This window comes from Aspergillus candidus, assembly GCF_002847045.1.
Source record: "Aspergillus candidus strain CBS 102.13 unplaced genomic scaffold BDW47scaffold_57, whole genome shotgun sequence".
NCBI lineage: Eukaryota > Fungi > Ascomycota > Eurotiomycetes > Eurotiales > Aspergillaceae > Aspergillus > Aspergillus candidus.
The window spans coordinates 22,517-44,829 of NW_020194062.1; the positions used below are offsets into that span (position 1 = coordinate 22,517).

Sequence of the window (22,313 nt, forward strand, 5' to 3'; positions counted from 1 at the left end):
CGGGCCAGGTCCGCCAGACACCATTGATTCCGTCCACTAGTTTGTCCAAGAAAATCCAGATTACATGACAAATATATAAACAAGTTACTAGAGTACCAGATGCCCATACCCTGGGTAGCTCAGGTCCGTATGATTTCAGCCAATCCTTCACTGGTGCGTAAAGGCTGTTCAAAGGTTCGGAACACACCTTGCGTTCTCACAACCGGGAGGCCTGGGACCACTGAAACAGTGAGCGACGGTGGGCATCCACTTCCGTGTCTTGACCTTAGACGCCGGCAGACTTCATAAGCTTCAGAGTGTACTTTATACGTTCAGATGACCGCATCGTGACGTTACGTCGCTGCCAGCCAATCTCAGTTGGCATGCGTTCATTCCCTACCAGGATAGAGTCATTAGTATTGATGGAATAGACAACCCCATTTCCGCAGGGGGTAGACTTACGGAACCAGTAGTCGATGAACCTCTTGTCCACAGTGCCAGTAGTTCCATCTGCCATAATCTCAAAGAACGAGGCACATTCACCCCAGCTGAAACCGTCGGCGAGCTGAGATAGATCATGCTCGGGATTTGCCTTCTTCGACGTCGCGAGCCGGGCCATGCGGGCTTTGGCAAGCTGGTCCACAGTGATCATTGGTGTGGTAAAGTACGAAGCTGTCTCAGCCCAAACAGTTTCATTGAAAGGGTTTGGGTCAGCGAAATACTCGTCAGAGCGGCTGTTCAATGGCCAAGTGTTAGCAAGAGCATAAAGGTCAAGTCACTGCCAGTAAGGTGCACCTAAGACTAATATCATGCTCCAAGATACCATGGCGGCCAAGATCGGCAAGGTCAAAACTTTTCGCCCCAGGGAAATCTGGACTAGTCCTGATTGCTTGAGAGAATAGAATCACCGCGTCGGCATGCTCGATGTTGAACCCGTCGAGCATGCCATCTTTAAGGATGTCCAAGGTGATCCCTTTACCATTTCGAGGAAGGTATCCATGGTTTGCCAGAGTGTTCAAGCCTGGACAGGGTCCGCGAGCTGCATTTATCACCTGTCAGCGAGAAAATCATCATTTCCCTCCTCTGTTGTGTATCAACTTACAGTCTCCAGGCCCGGGGACTATCCACTCCTGAGGTTCCCAGGCCTGGCGACGTTCCAAGTACTGTGGAAACGCCACCGCCGAGGCCACGAGGCCAACAGCTCCCAACAGAATTGACGTCTTCATATTTTGGGGTAGCTTCTTCGTGTAGCTGCAAGTTTGCCAAACGGATTGTTAACAGCACGATGGATGGAGAGTCGACCTGAGCTGGGGGCGCTTCAATTTATCTTTTTCATCATTCAACACCCTCGGGACTAATCCTGACTGTGTTATGCCAGAGACCTCTACCATCTTGATCTTGAAACGTCAATTTTGAATCGGCTGCCGATATCTTCATACTGGATAATGAAGCTCTAGACACCGAGGCTTAGGTGCCTGGTATTCAGCCCTGAAAGTATAACATCGGGATTCGCTAAGCGAGCAGCCGAGGCCAACCTACTGCCGGAGCGACATGATGCATAACACAGAGCGATCAATCCAGTGATATTTGATACATGGGTAGGCGTGCGTTTGAGGGGTAGCAGCGGTATTCCCTCCGTTTCTAAAGAGTGGTAGTGGTGCATGGACTACTGCACAGTATTCGAATTATCACCAGGATGGAATATTTCAAACTATAGCTTCAGTTCGGCATTTTGAAGAAGTCCAGCAAGGCAGATCAAGCACTTCGTATCATAAACACGCCCCCAGCACTACCAATAGGTCTCCGTCATCAAGGTAACCGCTGTAATACGTCATAATATGGTACGGAAAATTGATTTGTGGGTTTAATCAATCGCGGGGATACCTTCACGATTCCATCATTGCCGAAATTAAAGGATTCATATTCGAATTTGAATCAATAGACGATGGGCGTGCTGTGGAGGCGGGTGAGATTCAAGGAGAGTGGCAGGCGCCCTGGCTACCCTTTCCCTTCCCCGCTCAACTCTTTTGATCCTCCCACGGTGGAAAAGTCGAGCAGGATTATTGGATCCACCCCGCCCCGCCATCAAGCCGCTACGAAACTACCAATGAACAGAGTTATATTGTAAGAACATTGATGGTCAGAGCACATCCTAACCGTATTTTTGTCAGATATGTTGATTATCTTGTTATTATTAGGTCATATGACACGGACCTGATGTACTGACAGAGGAGTTAGTCTTAAAAGTCCCCATCTCCGGCATATGATTATACAGGCAGCTATTGACCTACGATGGGAGTATCAAATTCCCGTCATTTCATCATACAAATATATATGCATCCTCGATCTTTTTGTTGACCCACCATTTGACTGTATCTGCCGTGTTCATAACGGCTTGCAACAGCCGAGGTCAGGAAGACTGCGGGGTGCCTGATTGTTTCGGGACTCGATAGCACACTCCCGACGGCACTTGACAATCCGAAACATAACCCCACTATCAAACAGACAGGGCTAGTTAGTAGGGCTCTTGGGGGGGAAACGAGTCTTGGACAAGGGGCCTTTTTATTAATGAATCAGAGGGCCTATGCCCTCGTCCAGCACCGACGGAAATAATACTCCCTTCCCCCTAGGCAATCGCGCTATTACATATACTTACCGCTATAAGAGATGGTCGGATGCGAGACATCTCTATAAACTAGAAACAGAGGGGGAATAGACTTGTTGATTAACTCTGTAGGGTTAATGTAGGGCTAGCAGCTACAAATACATTTCGGCTTCGTGCTCTTAATCTACTGATGCCAACGCACATCGGCTACATAGATGTTGTCGATGGTGTCTAACGAATATGGATCTGACGCATTTGTTAAGTGTACATGGACTATTAGCTTGGGAGAACTCGGCTGACCGGTTCAGCTATTACCTTGAGCTATCACCCAGATATCACAATTGTTGGATGGAGCAAGCTTTCTCTAGTCACTCGTTCAAATGACCCTACGCAGAAAAGTAGCCAAAACACATTAGTTTGACCTCAGTCTCCCCTCTCCTAGATTCTCGCTAGACAATTTGCTGTGACTTCACTGCCCTGGGCTATGTCCCCAAGTTTCAGAATGTAGTAAATAGGGTCATATTGAAAGGTCTTACCATTCGGTGTATTTCTTCCTGCTGTCTGGCCAGATTGTTTCCATGTAGATCACATTTTCAACACTCTCAATTTTCGTTATCACTGCATCCACAATCTCTCAATATCTCTCAATAGATAAACAGCATATTGGATCAAATATTGTGTTTCTATTATAGATCTAATCATCCTTGGTAAGCAACAATAATGCTCATCCCAGAGACTCCCCCAGGAGCCCTACCTTCCTGCATGTCAAGTCTAGTATCCTCGATCACTAACCTGCTGTTGATTTCTTCGGTGAAGTTGGTTCGCTCGGCAACAAGTTTCCCATGCGTGGTATTGATGGTGTTAACCGGCGACGGACCTAGGCCACATGCGGGATTTCTCTAAAAACAAAGAATTTATTCACTGCGCTGTGATCACCTCGCGGTGCTCACTGTTGTAGTCAACGACCTGGTAGCATGGATTGACAATAGGCACGGTGACATTAAGATTTCTATTCGCCGTAGGGCTCAGAGAGCCCGTGGTTAACTATTGAGACATCAGCCACCCAGTCCTGTCTATTTGGCGTAATGATTTAGTTATACTACTGCAGTTACTTGGTAGGAAAGTTGTCAGTATACTATCGGATCAAGACCGTACCACTCACTAATAAATGTTTTTGGTCAAATGGTCAAGATAAAATACATACTCATAATATATATATTTGCATTCTACCTATCACCTGGATACTTGTATCAAACAACTTCCACTTTTAACATCACGGATGTAGAAAACAATATCTGGGGGTTGATATACAGGGTAAATCTCACGGAGATATCAGTATAGACCAGGTGTCTATAGTGTCCGCTGTAATGCGCTGTAGAGTAACCAGACATGCACATTATCTCCTAATCAGGTAGTTGTGGTGCCAAGCAAGGACGATCATCCATCCGTGGGCGCAAGAACCGCCAAGATTAATATCCACCCTTGGTGGATTCTGTAACCCTGCCAATTGGATAGTTGAGCCTGTGGACTGCGCCCAAATTTGACTTTTTCTATTGGTGGAGCCAAGGTGCATAATGTCAACGACCACACTACGAAGCCGAACGGCATCTTAATCAGGCTGATATTCCCAACATACAACAAAACTAGCGGATTGTATACACCCAACCGTGTGCGTAATAAGGATGCGGAAGGAGGCTGTTCGTCCTAGCAAAGGTTCGGACTACCTGTAAAAATTTTCGCACGTCTCCTGGGCCACCTAATCAATCTAAGTGGTCAATCAAAGCAATTAGAGAGGGGGTTCTGAATTCTGCATTTCAACAATCCGCACGGAGTACTCAAGGCAAGGAAGCCGGACCAGTGAGCAGGTCTAGAATACAGGCGGGCTTTACAGAACGCCATTCGCGATCTTGGTTTTGCAGCGCGGTGAGTCGACAATCATACAAAATATAATCTCAGGGACTTAGCCGGCCATCTTAATTACAACTGGAATATCATGATCCAGGACCAGGAAGCATAATCAAAAACGGACTGAAAAGAGTGGAGAAGAGCGGAAAAGAGGCGAAGGAAGACAGGGTAAACCTTCATAATGCAAATGGATGAGAAGTCGACTCGGAAGCTAGATCATATTGAGGTATGCTGACCAAAGAGTCAGTTCTCTACGTACCATCTAGGTATTGATTTAATTATAGTAGGTGATAGTCTACATCAGGATAAATGTAAGGGATAGAGGCAAAATGACAGCCAACAAGACATGATACCATTTTGTCACCAGCAAAACTTGGTTACCTTGGATTAGAGGCAGGCGCATGATATAAATAACTGGGAAAGAACCATCAAGACATTCGCAGATCAGGTTATAAGCATTACCAGCCATGGCTGACATCATTGTGATATTTGGAGCCCTACTGGTGCTCTCGGTTCTTGTGGCACTGGGCTCCAGCTTCATTCCTGGACTCCGCAGCGCCAATCTCCCCCCCGGTCAGTTTCCTGACCACTTTCTCCATTTGGCTATGCTTCCACCCTGCCTGACAGTCTACAGGACCACCATGTCTTCCAATCATTGGCAATTTGCACCAGCTGCCCACAACTGGCGCGCATCTCAAGTGACTAATAATAATGACCCAGCCAAACCTACAGCCAAAGCTGACCAAGTTCAGATTCACACAATGGGCAGCTAAATACGGCCCTATCTTCTCCCTTAAGCTGGGATCGCGGACGGCCGTTGTGCTCAGTTCTCCGGCGCTCGTCCGGGAACTAATCGATAAGCAGTCCGCCATTTTTAGCGACCGACCCCGGTTCTATATCGCGGACCACCATATAATGCACGGCGACCACCTGATGTTCCTAGACACGGACCCGCGCTGGCGACGGGGACGCCGCCTGTACCATGGGTACTTCAACGAGCGCGCGTGTGAGCATGACCATGTCCAGCTGCAAGACGCCGAGGCGGTCCAGCTCCTTCGCGACCTGAGCATTCACCCCGAGGACTTTATGCGTCACTGCAAGCGCTTTTCCAACAGTGTTATGATGTGTCTAGGTAGGAAGCAACCGGCTCTTGAAGTCCTCATTGCACAGCGGTAACTGTGGTGCAGTGACAGGAATCCGCACGCCGACTCCAGATGCCATTCATATGCGCCGTCTATACGAAGTCTTGGACGGCCTGTCTGAAATCTTTGAGCCGGGTGCCACCACCCTGCTTGATGTATTTCCTAGCCTCCGGTGGCTTCCTGAGCGGTTTGTTCGTCATTGGCGATCGCGGGCGCAGAATGTCGCCCGAACGATGAACGCTGTTTACCGCCCGCTCGTCGACCAGGTCATGAGGCGGCGACAGCATGGGAGGCCCCAAGCCGTCACCAGTTATCTGGACTCCATTCTGGACAAGCAGGAAAAGCTCCGTCTCACACGCCGCGAGATCGAGCTCATGGTGGGCAATCTACTCGAAGGAGGCTCGGACACGTTGTCAACGATGCTCATCGTCTTCATTCAGGCCATGGCCCGATACCCGACGGCACAGCACACGGCCCAGGCGGAGATCGATACCTTCATTGGGAAGGACCGTTCCCCTACCTGGGCGGATTACCCCCGCCTGCCTTATGTTGCGATGGTGATGAAGGAGACCATGCGCTGGCGACCCGTCCTGCCGACGGCCTTCCCACACGCCTCCCGAAAATCCCACACGACCGTCGACGGGCAGACTATCCCTGCCGGCTCGTCTATCATCCTCAATGTGTGGGGACTTCATCATGATCCTGCCCGATATGAAGACCCTGACGAGTTCGATCCCAGCCGCTATGCCGGTCGCACCGCGCTCGCCACCGTGTACGCCGCCTCGGCCGACTACGAGAAGCGGGACCACTACGGCTACGGGTCCGGTCGTCGCCTGTGTCCCGGCATCCATTTGGCAGAGCGGGGGTTCTTCATCGCCCTGGCCAAGATCTTGTGGGCCTTTGACATTGCACCCCAGCGAGGTCCCGACGGGCGTCCCATTCCGATCGTCATTGACCCGGCGGAGGGATATACGGATGGGTTCCTTCGCTGTGCGAAATCATTCCAGGTGGATATCCGGCCGCGCTCCATGCAGCGTTGGCAGACAATAGAGGGGGAGCTTACAGGGGCGGAACGAGTCTTCAGTGGTTACGATATTCCCTGATCATCTGCTGCGATATAGGGCTGTGTTTTTCTCGCCTCGGGGCAGATCGCGTAGGTGGGGCGGCTACAGCAATTCCGCCCCTCACCACTCCCAATGGTTCGTAGATTATAGTATATAGCGCGGATTTAGCGGTGCGACACAGTCAACACTCGCGGATATCTCTATCTGGTACCACAGGTGGTCTCCGCAGAGCAAGCTGTAGCTCACTGAGATATATTGCCACGGCCCCTATATATTCATCACTATGTACACAAAAGTCATGACTCACACCGTCTTCTGTATCCACTATGAAATCAATATATTTTTCTTCAAGGTGTACAGAGAGTGAAAAGTGACCAGGCGGCACGGAGGGATTGTTCGAGGATAGGAGTTAGAACAGATATCGCGATGGCAATTACCCCTGTAGACAGTGGATCAAACCGTAGGTCATTCATGGCCAGTCTTGAATCCTATGCCTGTTAATTTCGCCTAAGGCGCTGCTAATATTCGCCATACCACCAACTTGGGTCCAGGTGCCGGAAGCCCTGTAAGGGTTGGTCGCCAGTGCTACTGCGAAGTGTCTTTCAAAATATTCTTCGCAGTGTCTGGACCGCAAACGAACCCCGTTGATATACGTCTCGCCCTGAATACACAGCGGAGACCAAGGGAAAGGGTCTAAAAGGGATGATAGGTCATATGCCCACTTCAACGATAGCCACCCCTTACTTTTGAACAAGGTTTGCCATCCTGTCAACTGCAAATATTTCTCCATTTGATCGAGATCGAGATCGAGGTTGATGGGACCGTATTTGTCGATCGACATGAGCCAGTGGTCAGACAGTCCCTTGTCTCTTGAGATATATTGGTAAACAGGGCCACCCAACGAAAGCCGCTGGATATAGTTTTCTCCGGACACTGCAAGGTTCCGCCATCTACAGGCAATAAATGATATCTGCTTAACTATAGGGAGGGTTGGGCACCGTCGAGCGGTGGCATATTGCCATAGTATATGGTGGCTTCAATATTTCTCATTGCGGATAACCATATGCGTCTCCTAGAAAAGTGGTTTGAAAAATGGAAGCACCAAGTGTTGGGTAGGTCTTAATCTCTCTATTGAAAAGTGAGACTGCGTAAGGTTCCCTTACATGAGCAATAGATACATTGGGCCTAGACTTGATATGCAACCAAATATCCGCTTGCTTGATAGTACTGCATATCCCCCACTGCTACCGCAGGCCCACTCGGGCATATCACGTTAGTATCGGTCGAAGGAAAGGTTGCTCTAGAAGGACCATTGTCTTGTGGCCGCGACGACTCTAGAACGCATCCGCCGTGATCCCCTAGCTTCTGTGTATCAGCAAAGATCCCTTCGCTTGGTAGTAGTTGAAAGAATCCAGCGGAAAATACAAATCGCTTCTCCAAGGCACGATACGGGATGTTTCTCGACTGATACATATGGCGTACTGATCATTCCGTAGCCGGAAATGGTGGTGAGACCACCGGACTTTGGAGATTCGGTTGATAGAATATGGTTTGTACAGTAAGAAGAAAGCAATGCTCGCGCTGCTATTGCCCAGCCTGCCCAGAGGGAAGGGCGCGACCATATCTGGTTTCCCACTAGCCACCAATTACTCTCGCCAAGGCTACCCTCAACGTGTGGGGTTAATGGTCATGGGTGGGCCCCCAGCTCGGATTCGATCGCCGAACCCTGTATAGTACGAAGACAGTAGAAGTCACCTGTGGATCCCCTGTCCTGATCCACGCCAATACCCGGATCATCGGTAACACTCAGAGGCTGTACTTGTGGCGAGACACGGTTTCATTAGAGTCATCTTGTCTTCTTTGTCACTCAGCAGGCCACCGTGATCTCACCAACACCACTTCCCCCTCTAGCTTAGGCAGGTTATCGCTGATGAAAAATGTCAGTGCCTTCGTTCCTATACTCGCAATTGTTCGTCGGGCTGCCGATCCCTTCCCATGACTTTTCTGGACAGACCATCGTAGTCACCGGCGGCAACACGGGTCTGGGGCTGGAAGCCGCCCGCCACTTCCTCACTCTGAATGCATCCCATATTATCCTAGGTGTTCGGAGATCGTCACCAGGCGAAGCATTCGTCGAGGATTTGGAGCAATCCACCGGCCGAGGCGACCGGGTGCAAGTCTTTGATCTTGACATGGAGAGGTATGCATCCGTCCAGACCTTCGCAGAGGCCGTGGCGGCCCTTCCCCGGGTGGACGTGGTGCTGCTCAACGCGGGAAAAATTGCCCAAGAGTACTACCTGGCAGAAGAGGACGAGAGTACAATCACCGTCAATGTGGTCAGCACCCTGCTGCTCGCATTGCTCCTCCTACCCGTCCTGCGCCGCTCAGCCGGTGCCTCAGGACGGATACCTAGACTTTGCATTGTCTCCTCAGACCGTCATGTCATGTCTACGGTGCCCCAATGGAAGACCCCTAATACATTTGCCACGCTACGCGCCGAAACCTCAGCTGGCCCCAATGACCGGTAACCACGCTCCCTCCCACTTGATTGTACGGGGACGTGTGAGCTGATGGAACGATCGCTTGACAGATACTACGTTTCCAAATTGCTGGTACTCCTGAGTATGCGCGAACTGAGCGCGCAGACAGCCGGCCACAATCCCCGTGTTGTGATCAATGCTCTCACGCCGGGATATTGCGCAACTGGTCTCGTCAAGGAGGTTACTGGGATCTGGGGATGGCAGCTGTATGTGATGAAGCTACTTCTGGCGCGGACGGCGGAGGAGGGAGCCCGGACGCTGGTACATGCCGCGAGCCTCGGGCTGGAGGGACATGGCCAATACCTCAACGATTGTCAGATTGACGAGTGAGTGAATCCAATATTGTGTCTGTCATCCATGATCGGTGGGCTTACAGCGGTAGGGGGGCCTTGTCGGAATTTGTCAAGAGTGAAGAGGGTGGGCAGGCGCAGCGAAAGATCTGGGGGGAGCTCCTCGCCAAGTTAGAACGGGTTGTCCCTGGCATCTCTGATAATGCTGGCGTTGGCCCTTAGACAGGAGCCCACGATCTGCTGGAAGGGGAGTGCAGCAATGATTTGAGACCTTGTGTGATGTGGGGCAGGCCGGTGGGTCTAGGGCTGATGGAGATCACTAATGTGATGGTCTCGAGTGGGTCCTCCCAATAATATTTGGCCATGCAGCCGCCTATTTCTAGTGAATAAAAAACCAATGGCCGGGCTTCGCCATTTCGTTGAGTTCTGTTCATGTGGATGTAAGATTAGATTCCGCATCGCTGGCTAGCCAGCGTAGATCAGAGTGACATCGTGGTCTGGACAATCCTTGCACAAGGCATGATATATCGCTTCTTGGATTGACTGGTGATGATGTATCACTTATTGTACCCACCCGAACTACGCACGCCGGAATCCGGTTGACTTCTTCCAATATGGCGAGGTAAACAGACTAATGGCTCGCACTATTTCGCACTTCCTTTACTTTACTTCCTGTAATAAGATTTTGATCATGTTTGGGTCTTGCCAAGGCCAGTCAAACGCCCTGTTCCGACCCTTACACCCGACCCTTACAGTCCTGTCGACCGACTCCTTGCGTTGTGTATACAGACAGCTGACATCCACCCTCTCGTCAAAAATAGTCTATTTTAGATGCGAAAGCAGGGAAGCACTGGATACAAACGACGCCGTGAATTTTGCGTCTCCTACAATTAACTCCCTTGGTAGCCAGATGATGCCAAGGGGGGGTCAGCTATTATATGCTTCGAGTGGGTCCGTGGGTAGATCGAGACGCTGCGTAAGTGGGCCGTGAATTTCGTTAGATACTTGGCGAGCGAAGATTCAAAGAGGGAAGAACGGATGACCGCAAACGGGAAAGGTTGCCGTGAATGGCTGTAGAGACCATAGGACGAGATTTCCCATACCTCTGCGTGTCCAACGGCCGAGGGAGAGGGCTTCGCGTAGTCTTTATTTAAAATCAGGGCGTTCGCTACCATCCCGTCGCTCCTAGTCATGATCCAGACTCCGCTCGATCCGCCATGTCCTCTCTGGCCAGTTCATGTTTCGGAAGCTCGGATTTCATGTTGAGCACGGAAATGTCTCAAACCAGTCCATCAGTAAGTTCGACTCTTGGGGCCAAGGTCTTCACGCGAAGCGAGCATACTGACATGGTCGGCAGGAGAAATCAACCGATGTTGCCGTCGTGGGCCTCGGTTGCCGTTTGGCCGGGGGCATTCGGAGCCCGGAGGCGCTCTGGAAGTGCCTCTTGGACAGACGAGATACCAGTGGAGAGATCCCTGCCACACGCTGGGCACCTTACCATGGACGAGGGATTTATAACGCCCGGGTACTCGAGCAGATCACCAACCGAGGTTACTTTGTGGAGGACATCGAAAGCTTCGACTGTCAATTCTTCGGAATCTCCCCCAAAGAGTCCGAGCAGATGGATCCGCAGCAGCGCGTGTCACTGGAGGTTCTCTGGGAGGCATTAGAAGATGCAGGTATTCCCGCAGAGTCGCTTCAGGGCACCAATGCCGCCGTCTTCTGGGGCGTGAACTCAGCGGACTTTTCACGCGTGGTCCTGGAAGATTTACCAGCCATTGACGCCTGGATGGGCATTGGAACGGCATATTGCGGCGTTCCCAATCGTATATCCCATCACCTGGAACTGATAGGCCCGAGTATGGCGATTGATGCGGCGTGTGCCTCTTCCCTGGTGGCGCTGCATCTTGGGGCGCGGGCGATCATCGAGAACGAATGCCAGGTCGCTCTCATTGGAGGTGTGAACATGATAGGGGGGCCGGGTTTGACGCGAGTCCTGGATGTCGCTGGAGTTACCTCCGCAGACGGGCGCTGTCGGTCCTTCGATGACGGTGCAGCTGGATACGGGCGAGGAGAGGGTGCGGGAGCCGTGGTTCTCAAGAACCTTGCTCAGGCGATAGAAGACGGAGATTATATCCATGCGGTGGTCAAAGGGAGCGCCGTGGGCCACAGCGGTAAGACACCGGGGATAATGGCACCCAGTCCTCGGGCCCAGGAAATGGTAGCCAGGTCGGCGCTTCGGGCTGCCCGTGATATCGACGCCCATTCCATCAGGTACGTGGAGGCGCATGCTACCTCGACCAAAATCGGAGATCCCGCCGAGATCACCGCCATGGCCGCAGTCTATGGTGCTGAGAGATCAGAGTCCACAGGCCCGTGCTATATTGGATCTCTCAAGCCCAACATCGGGCACCTTGAAGCTGGGGCCGGAGTGCTCGGCCTTATCAAGGCCATACTAACGGTCGAGAAGGGTGTATTTGCACCGCAGACCAACCTCGACGTTCTGAACAGCTCTATAGACTGGGCCCAGTCGGGTCTCCAGGTGGTACGCCAGCCAATACCATGGCCGGACACAGAGGCCCCTCGGCGGGCAGCCGTGTGCTCTTACGGATACGGAGGAACTGTTTCTCACGCTATTGTCGAGGAGGCCCCGCTTCAGGCTCTATCACCCTCTATCTCGGACAGCGGTGATGACGGCCCGGGCCCACATATGATACTCCTCTCATCCCCACAGAAACGGGTCCTGCCTACCATCGCCAAGTCATTGCAGCAATGGCTAATGCAACAAAGGGGTCAATTAGACATTGCGGCCATGTGTCACACCCTAGCGACGCGACGGAGCCATCATGCGTTTCGCGCTGCCATCACTGTAACTGACCTGAAGGATGCTATACAGACTCTTGAATGTATGGGCAATGGGTCGAGGCACGCGTGGGTTACGGAGGATCGGGTCTTGGGGGATACGCCCCGGCAAGTGTTGTGGGTATTCTCCGGCCATGGCGCACAGTGGACTGGGATGGCACAGGAACTCATAGGTGACTGTGCGTTTCAAGCGGCCGTGCAGCCATTGGACGAAGTGGCCAAGCGCGAGATTGGACAGACACCGACCGAGTGGCTCCGAGAGGGAGATTGGAGCTCTGACAAGGTCCAGGTTCTGACGTATATGATCCAGATAGGAGTCAGCGCGGTCTTGCACGCGCGTGGTGTCTTTCCCCAGGCTGTACTCGGCCACTCGGTGGGTGAGATTGCGGCCAGTGTTGTTGCTGGTGCCTTGACGGCCGAAGAAGGGATGCTGATTGTCACCAGACGCTCCGTCTTATACCAGAGCGTCATGGGACAGGGCGGTATGGTGGTCATCAATAGATCATTTGAGGAGGTCCATCGGACCCTCGAGGGGAGAATTGATGTCGTGGCAGCCATTGATTCCTCCCCAACGTCCTGCGTCATCTCAGGGACCAAGGAGGCCGTTGATCGTGTGGGTCGGGAGTACAGCGAGCAAGGTGTGGATACCTTCACCGTCCGAACGGATATTGCATTCCACAGTCCCCTGCTCCATACACTCCGAGGATCTGTGCACAATGCTCTTCACCAAGAACTTCGGCCGACAAAACCAGGCATCAAGCTGTATTCCACCTCCCTCGCCGACCCCCGAGGTCAAGACCCCCGTGACGCTGACTACTGGGTGAGGAATTTGATCCTGCCCGTCCGTCTGACCTCAACTGTCCGCGCCGCCATCCAGGATGGCTACCGAGTTTTTATGGAAGTCTCGACCCACCCCATTGTAGCACACTCTATCAGTGACACCATCCAGTACAGCAACGTCGGCCAGCATGCGGTGATTCCCACCCTTCGTCGGGGACAGCCCGCAGAGAGATGTCTCCTTCAAGCCATCGGCCGTCTGCACTGCAGCGGGGTGACGATCAACTGGGGTGCGCTCATGAAGGGGGCTTGGACACGAGCGGTTCCAAAATATCCCTGGACCCACAATCCGCTTCTAAGAACGTCGCGGGAGATAGTGACACGCACGCCAGTAGACGCCCAGGACCTAAACTCGCATACTCTACTTGGTAGGCGATTGGCAGTCGCCGGCACAAACGTCATTGTGTATTCCACCTCGCTGGATATGGATACGAAACCCTTTCCAGGCAGCCACCCAGTCATGGATAGTGAGATCGTTCCCGCGGCGTGCCTGATCAATACATTTCTTGCAGCGACTGGTCACCGGTCACTACAGGAGGTAGACCTCAGGTCCCCGGTTGTGATTAACAATCCACGGCAAATACAGGTTGTGGTGGATGAAAACGCGGTGAATCTCATGTCTCGTCTCGCCCAGGACCTGTCGGCCGAAGGCGAGGCCTGGGTGACACATACCAGCGCGCGGACGAAGACGTTGTTGGAAGCTTCCGAGGAAAGTGTAAACCATAGGATACCCGTGACTATCAGCCACGCAGAAAAGTTGGATGATGATTTCACCATCAAATATCTCGCAGGGTGCGGTGTCTCGGCAATGGGATTTCCATGGGCCGTTCTCGAGCATTATGGGAACTCGGAGGAGATGCTTGCGCGGGTTGATGTTGCCCCTGGTATCGACAAGTCTACCCCATCCTCCTGGGCCCCATTCATGGACGCGGCAACATCGATTGGGTCAACCTTTTTTTACAAAGAACCGGGGCTGCGGATGCCCGCGCACATCGCGAGAGTGGATGTACTCACGGATGGACCTCCGGCCAAAACAGGGTGGGTCTACGTGCAGAAGGATCCCGCCTTTCAACATTCGTGCCATGTATACATTGCGAGTGAGCAGGGGATGGTACTGCTTAAGTTATCCGGTATGCGTTTTTCGGGCTTTGAGGGGACACGGGATTCAGGGCGCACCATAGACCGTCTTGTGCACCAGATCGCCTGGCCTCCGGTCCATCTTGCGGAAAATCCCATTACCATTCACCAAATAGTTGTTGTATCCCAGCGCCCTGACCGGATGGAGTGCACCAGGATGCTCCCTAAGAATGTTCGATTATTCTATGTCCCAACGCCAGATGAGTTGAAAGACAAGCGGCCTGATCTTCCGCTCGATGACCCGGACACCGCCGTGGTATTTATACCAGACGAGGTACATTCTGTGAGTGAGGTGGCTATGGCGAGTGAACACTTTGCTTGGCAGCTTCTACAACTTGTACAATTCATTGTTCGGGCATCCTTGCGATCGCGAGTGTTCGCCCTTACCATAAAGACCGCAGAGGGCGAAACAGCCTCGGCACTTGCCCACGCCTCGCTTGTCGGACTGAGTCGAATTCTTGCCAGCGAACATCCGGACCACTTTGGCGGGATGATTGACCACGAGGAGCCCATGGTCCCCCTCACCACGATGAGGTATGTCCAGGGAGCGGATGTGATTCGGATCCGGGATGGGGTAGCCCGAACAGCCAGGCTTCGTGGTCTCGAAGCGAAAAGCAAACATACACAAAGTGGACTAATGACACGCCCAGAGGGAACGTACTTGATCACAGGAGGTCTTGGGGCCTTGGGAATGTCGGTGGCTGAGTTTCTATCAGATCGTGGCGCCCAACGGCTGGTCCTAGTGTCGCGTCGTGGATTGCCACCTCGGTCTGCATGGTGTGAGAACCACGACCTACATACCGTGACATCGGCAATCCTCAACTTGGAGAAACGTGGAATTGCGGTGCATACAATCCCCCTAGACATCAGTGAGCCCGATGCGGCGTATCATCTCACCGGGGCCTTGGAGCAACTGGGGCTTCCCCCGGTGCTCGGCGTTGTGCATGCAGCTGGCGTCGTGGAAAGCCAGGTCGTGCTTGACACTAGCCAAGACGCTCTACGCCGTGTCCTAGCCCCAAAGGTCAATGGTACGCTAGCCCTACATCAAGCGTTCCCGCCCAAGACCCTAGACTTCTTTGTCTGTTTCTCCTCCTGCGGGCAACTGTTCGGTTTCCCAGGCCAAAGCACGTACAGCAGTGCAAACTCCTTTCTCGACACACTCGCCACTCACCGTCGCGGTCTCGGAGATAATGCGATTTCCATCCAGTGGACGGCGTGGCGAGGGATGGGAATGGGAAGCGATAGTGATTTCGTCCAGGCGGAGCTGCACGGCAAAGGTATCACGGACGTCACCCGTTATGAGGCGTTTCTTGCCTGGCTATATCTTGCGCAGCATGAAGTTGACCACGGTGTGGTCGTCCGCACTAGACTTTTGGATGCAGGGGAGCCTCTTCCCACGCCAATCCTGACAGACATCGCCGTCCGTCGCCAGGTAACTACGGTCGAGACAAGCTCTAGCAAATTGTCTCGCCCTCGGGAGACTTTGCCGTTGTCAGAATCGGACCGGACAGCGTACCTAGACCGACATACTCGAGCGTGCGTTGCGAGTGTGCTTCATTTTACGTCCGAGGAAGACGTAGACTCGAACACTGTTCTGGCAGATCTAGGGCTAGACTCGGTCATGGGTGCGGCCCTGCGACAGAAGCTCCAGCAGACATTCCAGGTGATTGTACCACCGACATTATTTTGGAACCAGCCGACTGTCACCCATCTAGTGCGTTGGTTGTCTCAGAAACTAGATCAATGAGTTCCCCTTTACGAGGGTTTATTGTATAAGATCCTAAAGGGAACAACACCATGACAAGAAGGCATGTCACTAATGGCACCATCATCTACTTGCATGATGCAATTGACCGTCATGATAATCGGTTGTAACTACATGGGCGTGGAACTGGCCAGCATGAGATCCCCGTACAATGGGGAAAAACACGCACGGTTTTGTGTATATATAATATAATCCAATGCATGTCTAGTAAATTCGTTAAACTTGAATATCATACTGCCGATCAGTATGGCGTCAGGATAGAAGTTAATAAAGTACCATTACCAATGTTCGCTTTGGATGTTACAGCACTGGTGGATTGCTATACTCTCGCTACCATGATACTGACGCTCACCCATTGATATGTTAAAACAGATTGATATGTCCACCGAAATATCTTCCTCTCATTATTAACTTTCCTCCTCACCTTGTTTTGTGTGACCGGAACGGTGCCCGATGCGGGTGGGGATTGGTCTCTCAAGACCCACACAACAGGCTAAAGGATGCAGCAATGTAGGTGTGATTATAAGCAAGGGGTGGTAATGAAGTGCCAATTGCCATAACAGCCACTGGTTATGCCGATTCAGCCGGGAGGGGGGTGGGGGGTCTGCAGACATCATCTAGTCATTCTGCGCATGTGGATAATGGCCCTGTCGGTCGTCGAGCGCCAATAAGCGTGGTTTTGCATTTAAGACCAATATTTAACCAATGAATTGACTATCCGAGTGCCCAAGTGGCCCTTGAACCTGTATCTGGCCGAGATGGCATCTACCTACAGTGACCCGTTAGTGTGAATGAAGAAGCGGTTCGAGGCTCGACACATCACCGCTATTGCATCACTGCGTCGGATCCCAAATAGCGGGCCCAGCAAGAATATTCACTAGGTTCTGGTCGCTCTGGCATCCATCCCTTCGCATTTTTCCAGATCGCACACACCAGGGAACACGGTGTCCCGGTTGTATTCTTCTAATTACTTCTACTGAGTGTTACATCATCCTGAATTATCCCAACGACCTCAATTAAACACCACAGTGGGAGTCAATCCCATTCTCGACAATGGACCGACCGGGTGCTCTTGATGTTGGAAGAAGGCTTATGCCTCAAGTCATTGACAGAATGGCCGTGGAAAGTCCGCACAAAGTTGTCTGCGTCATGCCCCGCAACAGTGACCATACCCATGGCTACATCCCTCTCAACTTTGAGCAGCTTGCCCACGCCGTGAACTACATGTCGTGGTGGATTGAGGATACCTTTGGATCGAGGAAAGGGAGCTCAATGGAGGCGCTTGTATATTTGGGCGCCAATGATGTCCGTTACTTAGTTATGGTCATGGCGTGTAACAAGACTGCTTATGAGGTAAGTTCTGTCGACCTTATCGAAATGGTGGTCACAGAGGTATACTGACGAATGATTCCACAGCCTTTGCTTTTGTCCACTCGGAACTCGCAAGCGGCTCAATCACGTCTACTCGAGGTGACTGGGTGCACACGTGTTGCCTTCAGTACAGAGCGTCGTTTTAATGCAGAAGAGATTGAAGCCGTGGCACCGAATATCTTGAGTAAAGAAATCCCGTCGTTGGAAGAAATGATACACCGCGAAACAACAGGGTACATCTTTGCGAAAGACTTCCGCGAGGTGAAGGACGAGGTAGCCTTCATTGCCCATAGCTCAGGCACTACTGGTAAGCACAGCCAATATTCCTGAACCTTGTTTTATTTCTCTATGGACTGTACTCATATCAACGTGGGTTAGGGTTCCCCAAACCCATTCGTCTCACCTATGGCTATTTTGGAGCTCTGGACCATGGCGCACACGTCCCTATCCCCCCTGGACGTACCGCTGGGGTGCCGGACCGATTGAGTAGCGATGATCTTATTATGGCCACCACTCCGTTCTTCCACCTCATGGGGTTTTCTTTGCTCATTATGGCGGTGTTCCACGGCATCCCATGCGTGATCTTACCGGACCGCCCCCTGTCAACAACGCTCTTGACTTCGGTACTTCGGGACACACAACCAACAGCAGCCCTATTCCCACCGTGCATTCTGGAAGACATGTTGAATTCTCCAGAGTCCATGGACGCACTCGCTGCTCTAAAACGTGTATACTTTGGGGGCGGTCCACTTTCCCCAGACATAGGTCGCCGGGTTTCCGAGCGCGTCCCTCTCATCAGCTTCTTGGGCATGACAGAAGGTGGCTTTGTTCTCTCGCTAGTTCCCCTCGACCGGTATGACTGGAATTATTTTGAATGGAGTGAGACATTTGGAATCCAGATGGTCCTTGTGGGCGACGGTCTATTCGAGATGACGATCCATCGCACAGCTAGGCCTGACCTCCAGCCGATCTTCCACACATTCCCCGATCAAGAAGTATACCACACGAATGACCTCTACATACCACACCCGACCAAAGCAAATTTGTGGAAGTTTCACGGTCGCCATGATGACGTGATAGTTTTCAGCAACGGGGAGAAGTTTAATCCAGTCACGATGGAGAAAATGGTCGAAGGACACCCATTGGTAGCGCGAGCGATCGTCGTCGGAAAAGGCAAATTTCAGACGGCCCTACTATTAGAACCTTCACGGTTGTACTGGGATGGGCCAGAACTGACGCTAGACTCATTCATCGAGAAGGTATGGCCCGTCATCCAAAACGCCAACCGCATCAGTCCCTCCCATGGACGCGTCATGAAGAATCGAATCACCGTGGCCTCTCGCAGCAAGCCGTTTAGTACGACGCCAAAAGGCAGCACCCAGCGCCGGCTAGTGGCCCACGATTATCAGAACGAGATCGAGAGCGTCTATACGCGTCCGGCATGCCAGGACTATTCCCACCCCGTGCCCGCCGACCTGGTCGGTATCACAGTGTTCGTTCGCACCGTTGTCTCCGATTGCCTGGGTGTCTCTGGATTCACTGACGAGACTGACTTCTACACTGTGGGGTTTGACTCATTGCAGACGATGCACGTGAGTGCTGTGCTTCAGCGCGCTGGGTATCAGATTGCTACACCGCAGATGATCTACGGCCACCCCACTGTGGAAAGCCTGTCAAGCATGCTCTCTTCCGCCCCACCTGGATCGAGTCATCATACCATCTCTCGACACCATAGAATCGAGGCTTTGGTCAACAAGTATACCATGGGTCTCTCCGCACCCATTGATTACAAACACAAAATGTGCACGCCGGGCAAACATGTTGTACTCCTAACCGGCTCCACGGGCTCGCTGGGCAGCTACCTGCTCAACGACTTGCTTCATGACAATACGGTGACAACGGTGTATTGTCTGAATCGCTCCTCCGATGCCCCGGGGAAGCAAGTAGAGAGTTTCAGACAGAAGGGTCTCAATACAGCAGCCCTTTGCAGGGTCAAGTTCCTTCAATGTTCGCTAAGTGACAAAGGACTAGGGATTCCGGCAGCGAGCTACGCCGAAATGATCCGGTCTGTTGATATAGTGATCCACAATGCGTGGCAGATGAACTTCAATCTCTCGCTCGATTCCTTCGAGGGGCAAGTCCGGGGATTCCGTTACTTGATTGATTTCGGTTTGCAATGTGGCCGCCCCGCCCGTGTATATTTCATGTCGTCCATTGGCGCTGTGGGTAACTGGAAGGCCGCACGGGGCGACCTGGTGCCGGAGATTGCGATTGATGACGCTCAAGTTCCATTGCGATCGGGGTATGGAGAAGCCAAGCACGTCTGTGAGCGCCTCTGTCAGGCCGCTTCCCAGCGCGCCGGGTTGCCGACAACCATCCTTCGGCTAGGGCAGATTGCCGGTCCGATGAGCGAGGCCGGCATGTGGAATCCATCCGAGTGGCTCCCGGCCATGGTGGCCACATCCAAAACCATGGGCAAAGCTCCTAGCACGCTGGGAACGGCACCGATGAATTGGATCCCTGTGGTATGTTCACTATAGCCGCCATTTCTCTGACGTCTCCCTCTCTGTGCCCTTGGCTGACAAAACCTCCTCGACCCATGATACAGGATCAACTTTCCACCATTATCCTAGAAATAATAAACACTGGTTTTTCCTCTGGATCTGCGCCACAAAAATCTCATTGTCGTGTTTTCCACGTGTCGAACCCCCAGGATACCGCGTGGGAGCCGCTATGCACCTCCATCTGCCAGCATTACGGAATCCACCCGATAGAACTACGACAGTGGATCACTGATCTTGAGAAGAAGTCGCCGTCCGCTGCGGAAATTGCATCCAAACCGGCGGTCAAGCTTCTTGACTTCTACCGAGGCTTGGCGGACGGTGCTGGCACACTCGCAGTGCCGATGAGTATAAGACACGCCCAGGCGGCCAGTCCCACGCTGCGGTCATTGGGACCAATTACTCCTGCCATGATGATTAACTGGTTGAATCAATGGAACTTCTAGAATCCCTGGCTCTGTCGGTATTCGGGACCAGCACTACATAGTGGATAGCAATTAGATTTTGGTGGTCCTCGTGCGTTTTTGAAGTAGAATCTGTGTAGCGATATTCGTGGCTGATGCCCGTAATATACACATAAATCAATACTACTCTTGTGTTTAAGAAAAAATCGACTCATCTTCCTCTTTCAGCTCTCGATTATGGCGCCCAGAAATTATCAAATGTGCCACCCTAATGCCTTGATAGGGCTCTAGGCTGTAACGGGCCCCGAAAGGCACCGGTCCACTTTGTACACGGTAACCGACATATCCAACTACTTGGTTACAAAAGAAAAGCGAATACATTGCTCTAATATGCTGGCTAGTGTCCCGGGTCTTCGCCTGCGGACTCTGTTTTGACCTCTTCCCAATCTTGCAAATCCTATAAACCTTAGAACGGCCCGAAATATCAACACAAGCAAGCATTATTAAATGTTGTGATCGGCGTTCTCCCACAGAAGCCGTGCCTGATAACCAGATATTCCTCTGACTGTTCAATTTTGAAGCTCTGGTTAACTTCTTAAACAATCAGCGATCCCTGCATACCAACAAAGTCGAATCATTTAATATTGTTTTTGTTGGAAACGAAGACAAAATCCATCTTCGCATAGCGGCAGCTAAAAGAAGGTCCGCAAACAACGTCTGATGTTAAGGCACAACGATAATGTCCTCCATCGCTGTCATGTCGCCGGTGTTGCTCCAATCGAGTGACCTCCTACTCGTCAAGCCCTCTGTCATCCTTGCCCTGGAGATCCGCGGCCGAAGAAGGCTGATCCTTGATGACCTTTCCCATTGAATCAATCCCAACGCATGATCCACACAAGAACTTAGTAGCGGATGGCAAGTGGCACTGATCGCAGCACTGCAGTGAGCAACAAGAGGCATAAGAAACCTGAGATGGTGCAGCCCGAGAATGACCCCTCCCAAAACCAACAAGCCGCCGAGGGCTATGACTGGAATGATGGCGGCAGGCGAGGAGCCACAAGTCACAATCTGATACAGTGTGGTGTTCCCATGGATATCCAGTGGCGCGATTTGGACGTAGAAAAAGCTTTGAGATACCAGCCAGTGGAGGAGCGCCGATGCTGCCGGCAAGGGCATCCCATACAGGTACGGAACGGTGAGGTAGTATGTTGAGCGTTAGCTTCCAGTGAGCCAAGATACTCGAAAAGCATTCTTCCTGGTGGCGTATTTGTTGTAGTCAATTGCTATCATCATCGACGTGAGCAGCAAATTGTACAGGAAATGTCCAATCCATTGGATGATCTGCGGCGTGTTGACTAGGAGAATCATGCTGAGCACATCGCGCGCATTGCTTCCATTTCCAATATTCCCCTGGACGTTTGCCGTGCTCGGCTCTCCGAAGCTAGACTCCCAAAGATTGGCTACCCCGAAATTCTCGGTATACGCATGACTCGCAAAAGCAAGACCAACCGCGGCCGAGGCAAGAATGAAACCCCAACTGCCGGCGGCTAGCACGATGGCATTGGCATGAAGCATGTACCGTCGCCACTCACAAACATAAGGTCCCGATCCATCGTCTGTGGCTTAGAACTTGAAACCACCATCCAGAGGGGTCTCTGCCGATGCCATGGCCACCGGATATTCATTGGTTCACAGAGAGGAAAAGATAGCCGAGTCGTAACTGTGGTCCCAATGGAATTTCAGCGGGCGTGCCGTCGTCTCTGAGAGATAGGATCGAGACAAACAAACATCCAATGCATCGGAAGTGACGAAACCAGAAGGAGACAGGTCACGCATTATCCAGTGTGAAGG

At 52.0% G+C, this 22,313-nt stretch overlaps 6 protein-coding genes across 6 annotated transcripts; 4 read left to right on the forward strand and 2 right to left on the reverse strand.

Annotated features, from left to right (window-relative positions):
* Window positions 1-265: 265 nt before the first annotated feature.
* On the reverse strand, window positions 266-1,205 carry BDW47DRAFT_134044 (peroxidase family protein; the record flags this gene model as incomplete). The annotated part of the gene is made up of 4 exons (XM_024818001.1): window positions 266-375; window positions 442-713; window positions 775-1,018; window positions 1,082-1,205. 4 exons carry the CDS (start codon window positions 1,203-1,205, stop codon window positions 266-268), a joined length of 750 nt encoding a protein of 249 aa, XP_024668736.1.
* Window positions 1,206-4,956: 3,751 nt separating this feature from the next.
* Window positions 4,957-6,932, forward strand: BDW47DRAFT_134046 (cytochrome P450; the record flags this gene model as incomplete). The annotated part of the gene is made up of 4 exons (XM_024818002.1): window positions 4,957-5,062; window positions 5,124-5,187; window positions 5,242-5,621; window positions 5,677-6,932. 4 exons carry the CDS (start codon window positions 4,957-4,959, stop codon window positions 6,732-6,734), a joined length of 1,608 nt encoding a protein of 535 aa, XP_024668737.1. The 3' UTR covers window positions 6,735-6,932.
* Window positions 6,933-8,627: 1,695 nt separating this feature from the next.
* On the forward strand, window positions 8,628-9,899 carry BDW47DRAFT_111540 (uncharacterized protein). The gene is made up of 3 exons (XM_024813975.1): window positions 8,628-9,219; window positions 9,286-9,561; window positions 9,618-9,899. The coding sequence occupies exons 1-3, from the start codon at window positions 8,633-8,635 to the stop codon at window positions 9,745-9,747; spliced, it is 993 nt and encodes a 330-aa protein (XP_024668738.1). The 5' UTR covers window positions 8,628-8,632; the 3' UTR covers window positions 9,748-9,899.
* Window positions 9,900-10,742: 843 nt separating this feature from the next.
* BDW47DRAFT_128752 (type I polyketide synthase) lies at window positions 10,743-16,108 on the forward strand (the record flags this gene model as incomplete). The annotated part of the gene is made up of 2 exons (XM_024816902.1): window positions 10,743-10,820; window positions 10,883-16,108. 2 exons carry the CDS (start codon window positions 10,743-10,745, stop codon window positions 16,106-16,108), a joined length of 5,304 nt encoding a protein of 1,767 aa, XP_024668739.1.
* A 742-nt stretch (window positions 16,109-16,850) lies between these two features.
* BDW47DRAFT_111547 (putative NRPS-like enzyme) lies at window positions 16,851-20,575 on the forward strand. Its single transcript, XM_024813976.1, has 4 exons — window positions 16,851-17,479; window positions 17,543-17,804; window positions 17,876-20,022; window positions 20,106-20,575. Exons 1-4 carry the CDS (start codon window positions 17,180-17,182, stop codon window positions 20,502-20,504), a joined length of 3,108 nt encoding a protein of 1,035 aa, XP_024668740.1. The 5' UTR covers window positions 16,851-17,179; the 3' UTR covers window positions 20,505-20,575.
* Window positions 20,576-21,074: 499 nt separating this feature from the next.
* Window positions 21,075-21,833, reverse strand: BDW47DRAFT_71483 (uncharacterized protein). Its single transcript, XM_024819676.1, has one exon. The coding sequence runs from the start codon at window positions 21,636-21,638 to the stop codon at window positions 21,186-21,188; it is 453 nt and encodes a 150-aa protein (XP_024668741.1). The 5' UTR covers window positions 21,639-21,833; the 3' UTR covers window positions 21,075-21,185.
* Window positions 21,834-22,313: the final 480 nt, after the last annotated feature.

Bases quoted from the DNA above. Each gene is read 5' to 3' on its own strand.
- BDW47DRAFT_111547 (XM_024813976.1), top strand. From the start codon at position 17,180: ATGGACCGACCGGGTGCTCTTGATGTTGGAAGAAGGCTTATGCCTCAA. The intron at 17,480-17,542 runs GTAAGTTCTGTC...ATGATTCCACAG, and splicing joins GTAACAAGACTGCTTATGAG to CCTTTGCTTTTGTCCACTCG. The intron at 20,023-20,105 runs GTATGTTCACTA...CCCATGATACAG, and splicing joins CGATGAATTGGATCCCTGTG to GATCAACTTTCCACCATTAT.
- BDW47DRAFT_71483 (XM_024819676.1), bottom strand. From the start codon at position 21,638: ATGCCCTTGCCGGCAGCATCGGCGCTCCTCCACTGGCTGGTATCTCAA.
- BDW47DRAFT_111540 (XM_024813975.1), top strand. From the start codon at position 8,633: ATGTCAGTGCCTTCGTTCCTATACTCGCAATTGTTCGTCGGGCTGCCG. The intron at 9,220-9,285 runs GTAACCACGCTC...ATCGCTTGACAG, and splicing joins TCAGCTGGCCCCAATGACCG to ATACTACGTTTCCAAATTGC. The intron at 9,562-9,617 runs GTGAGTGAATCC...TTACAGCGGTAG, and splicing joins AACGATTGTCAGATTGACGA to GGGGGCCTTGTCGGAATTTG.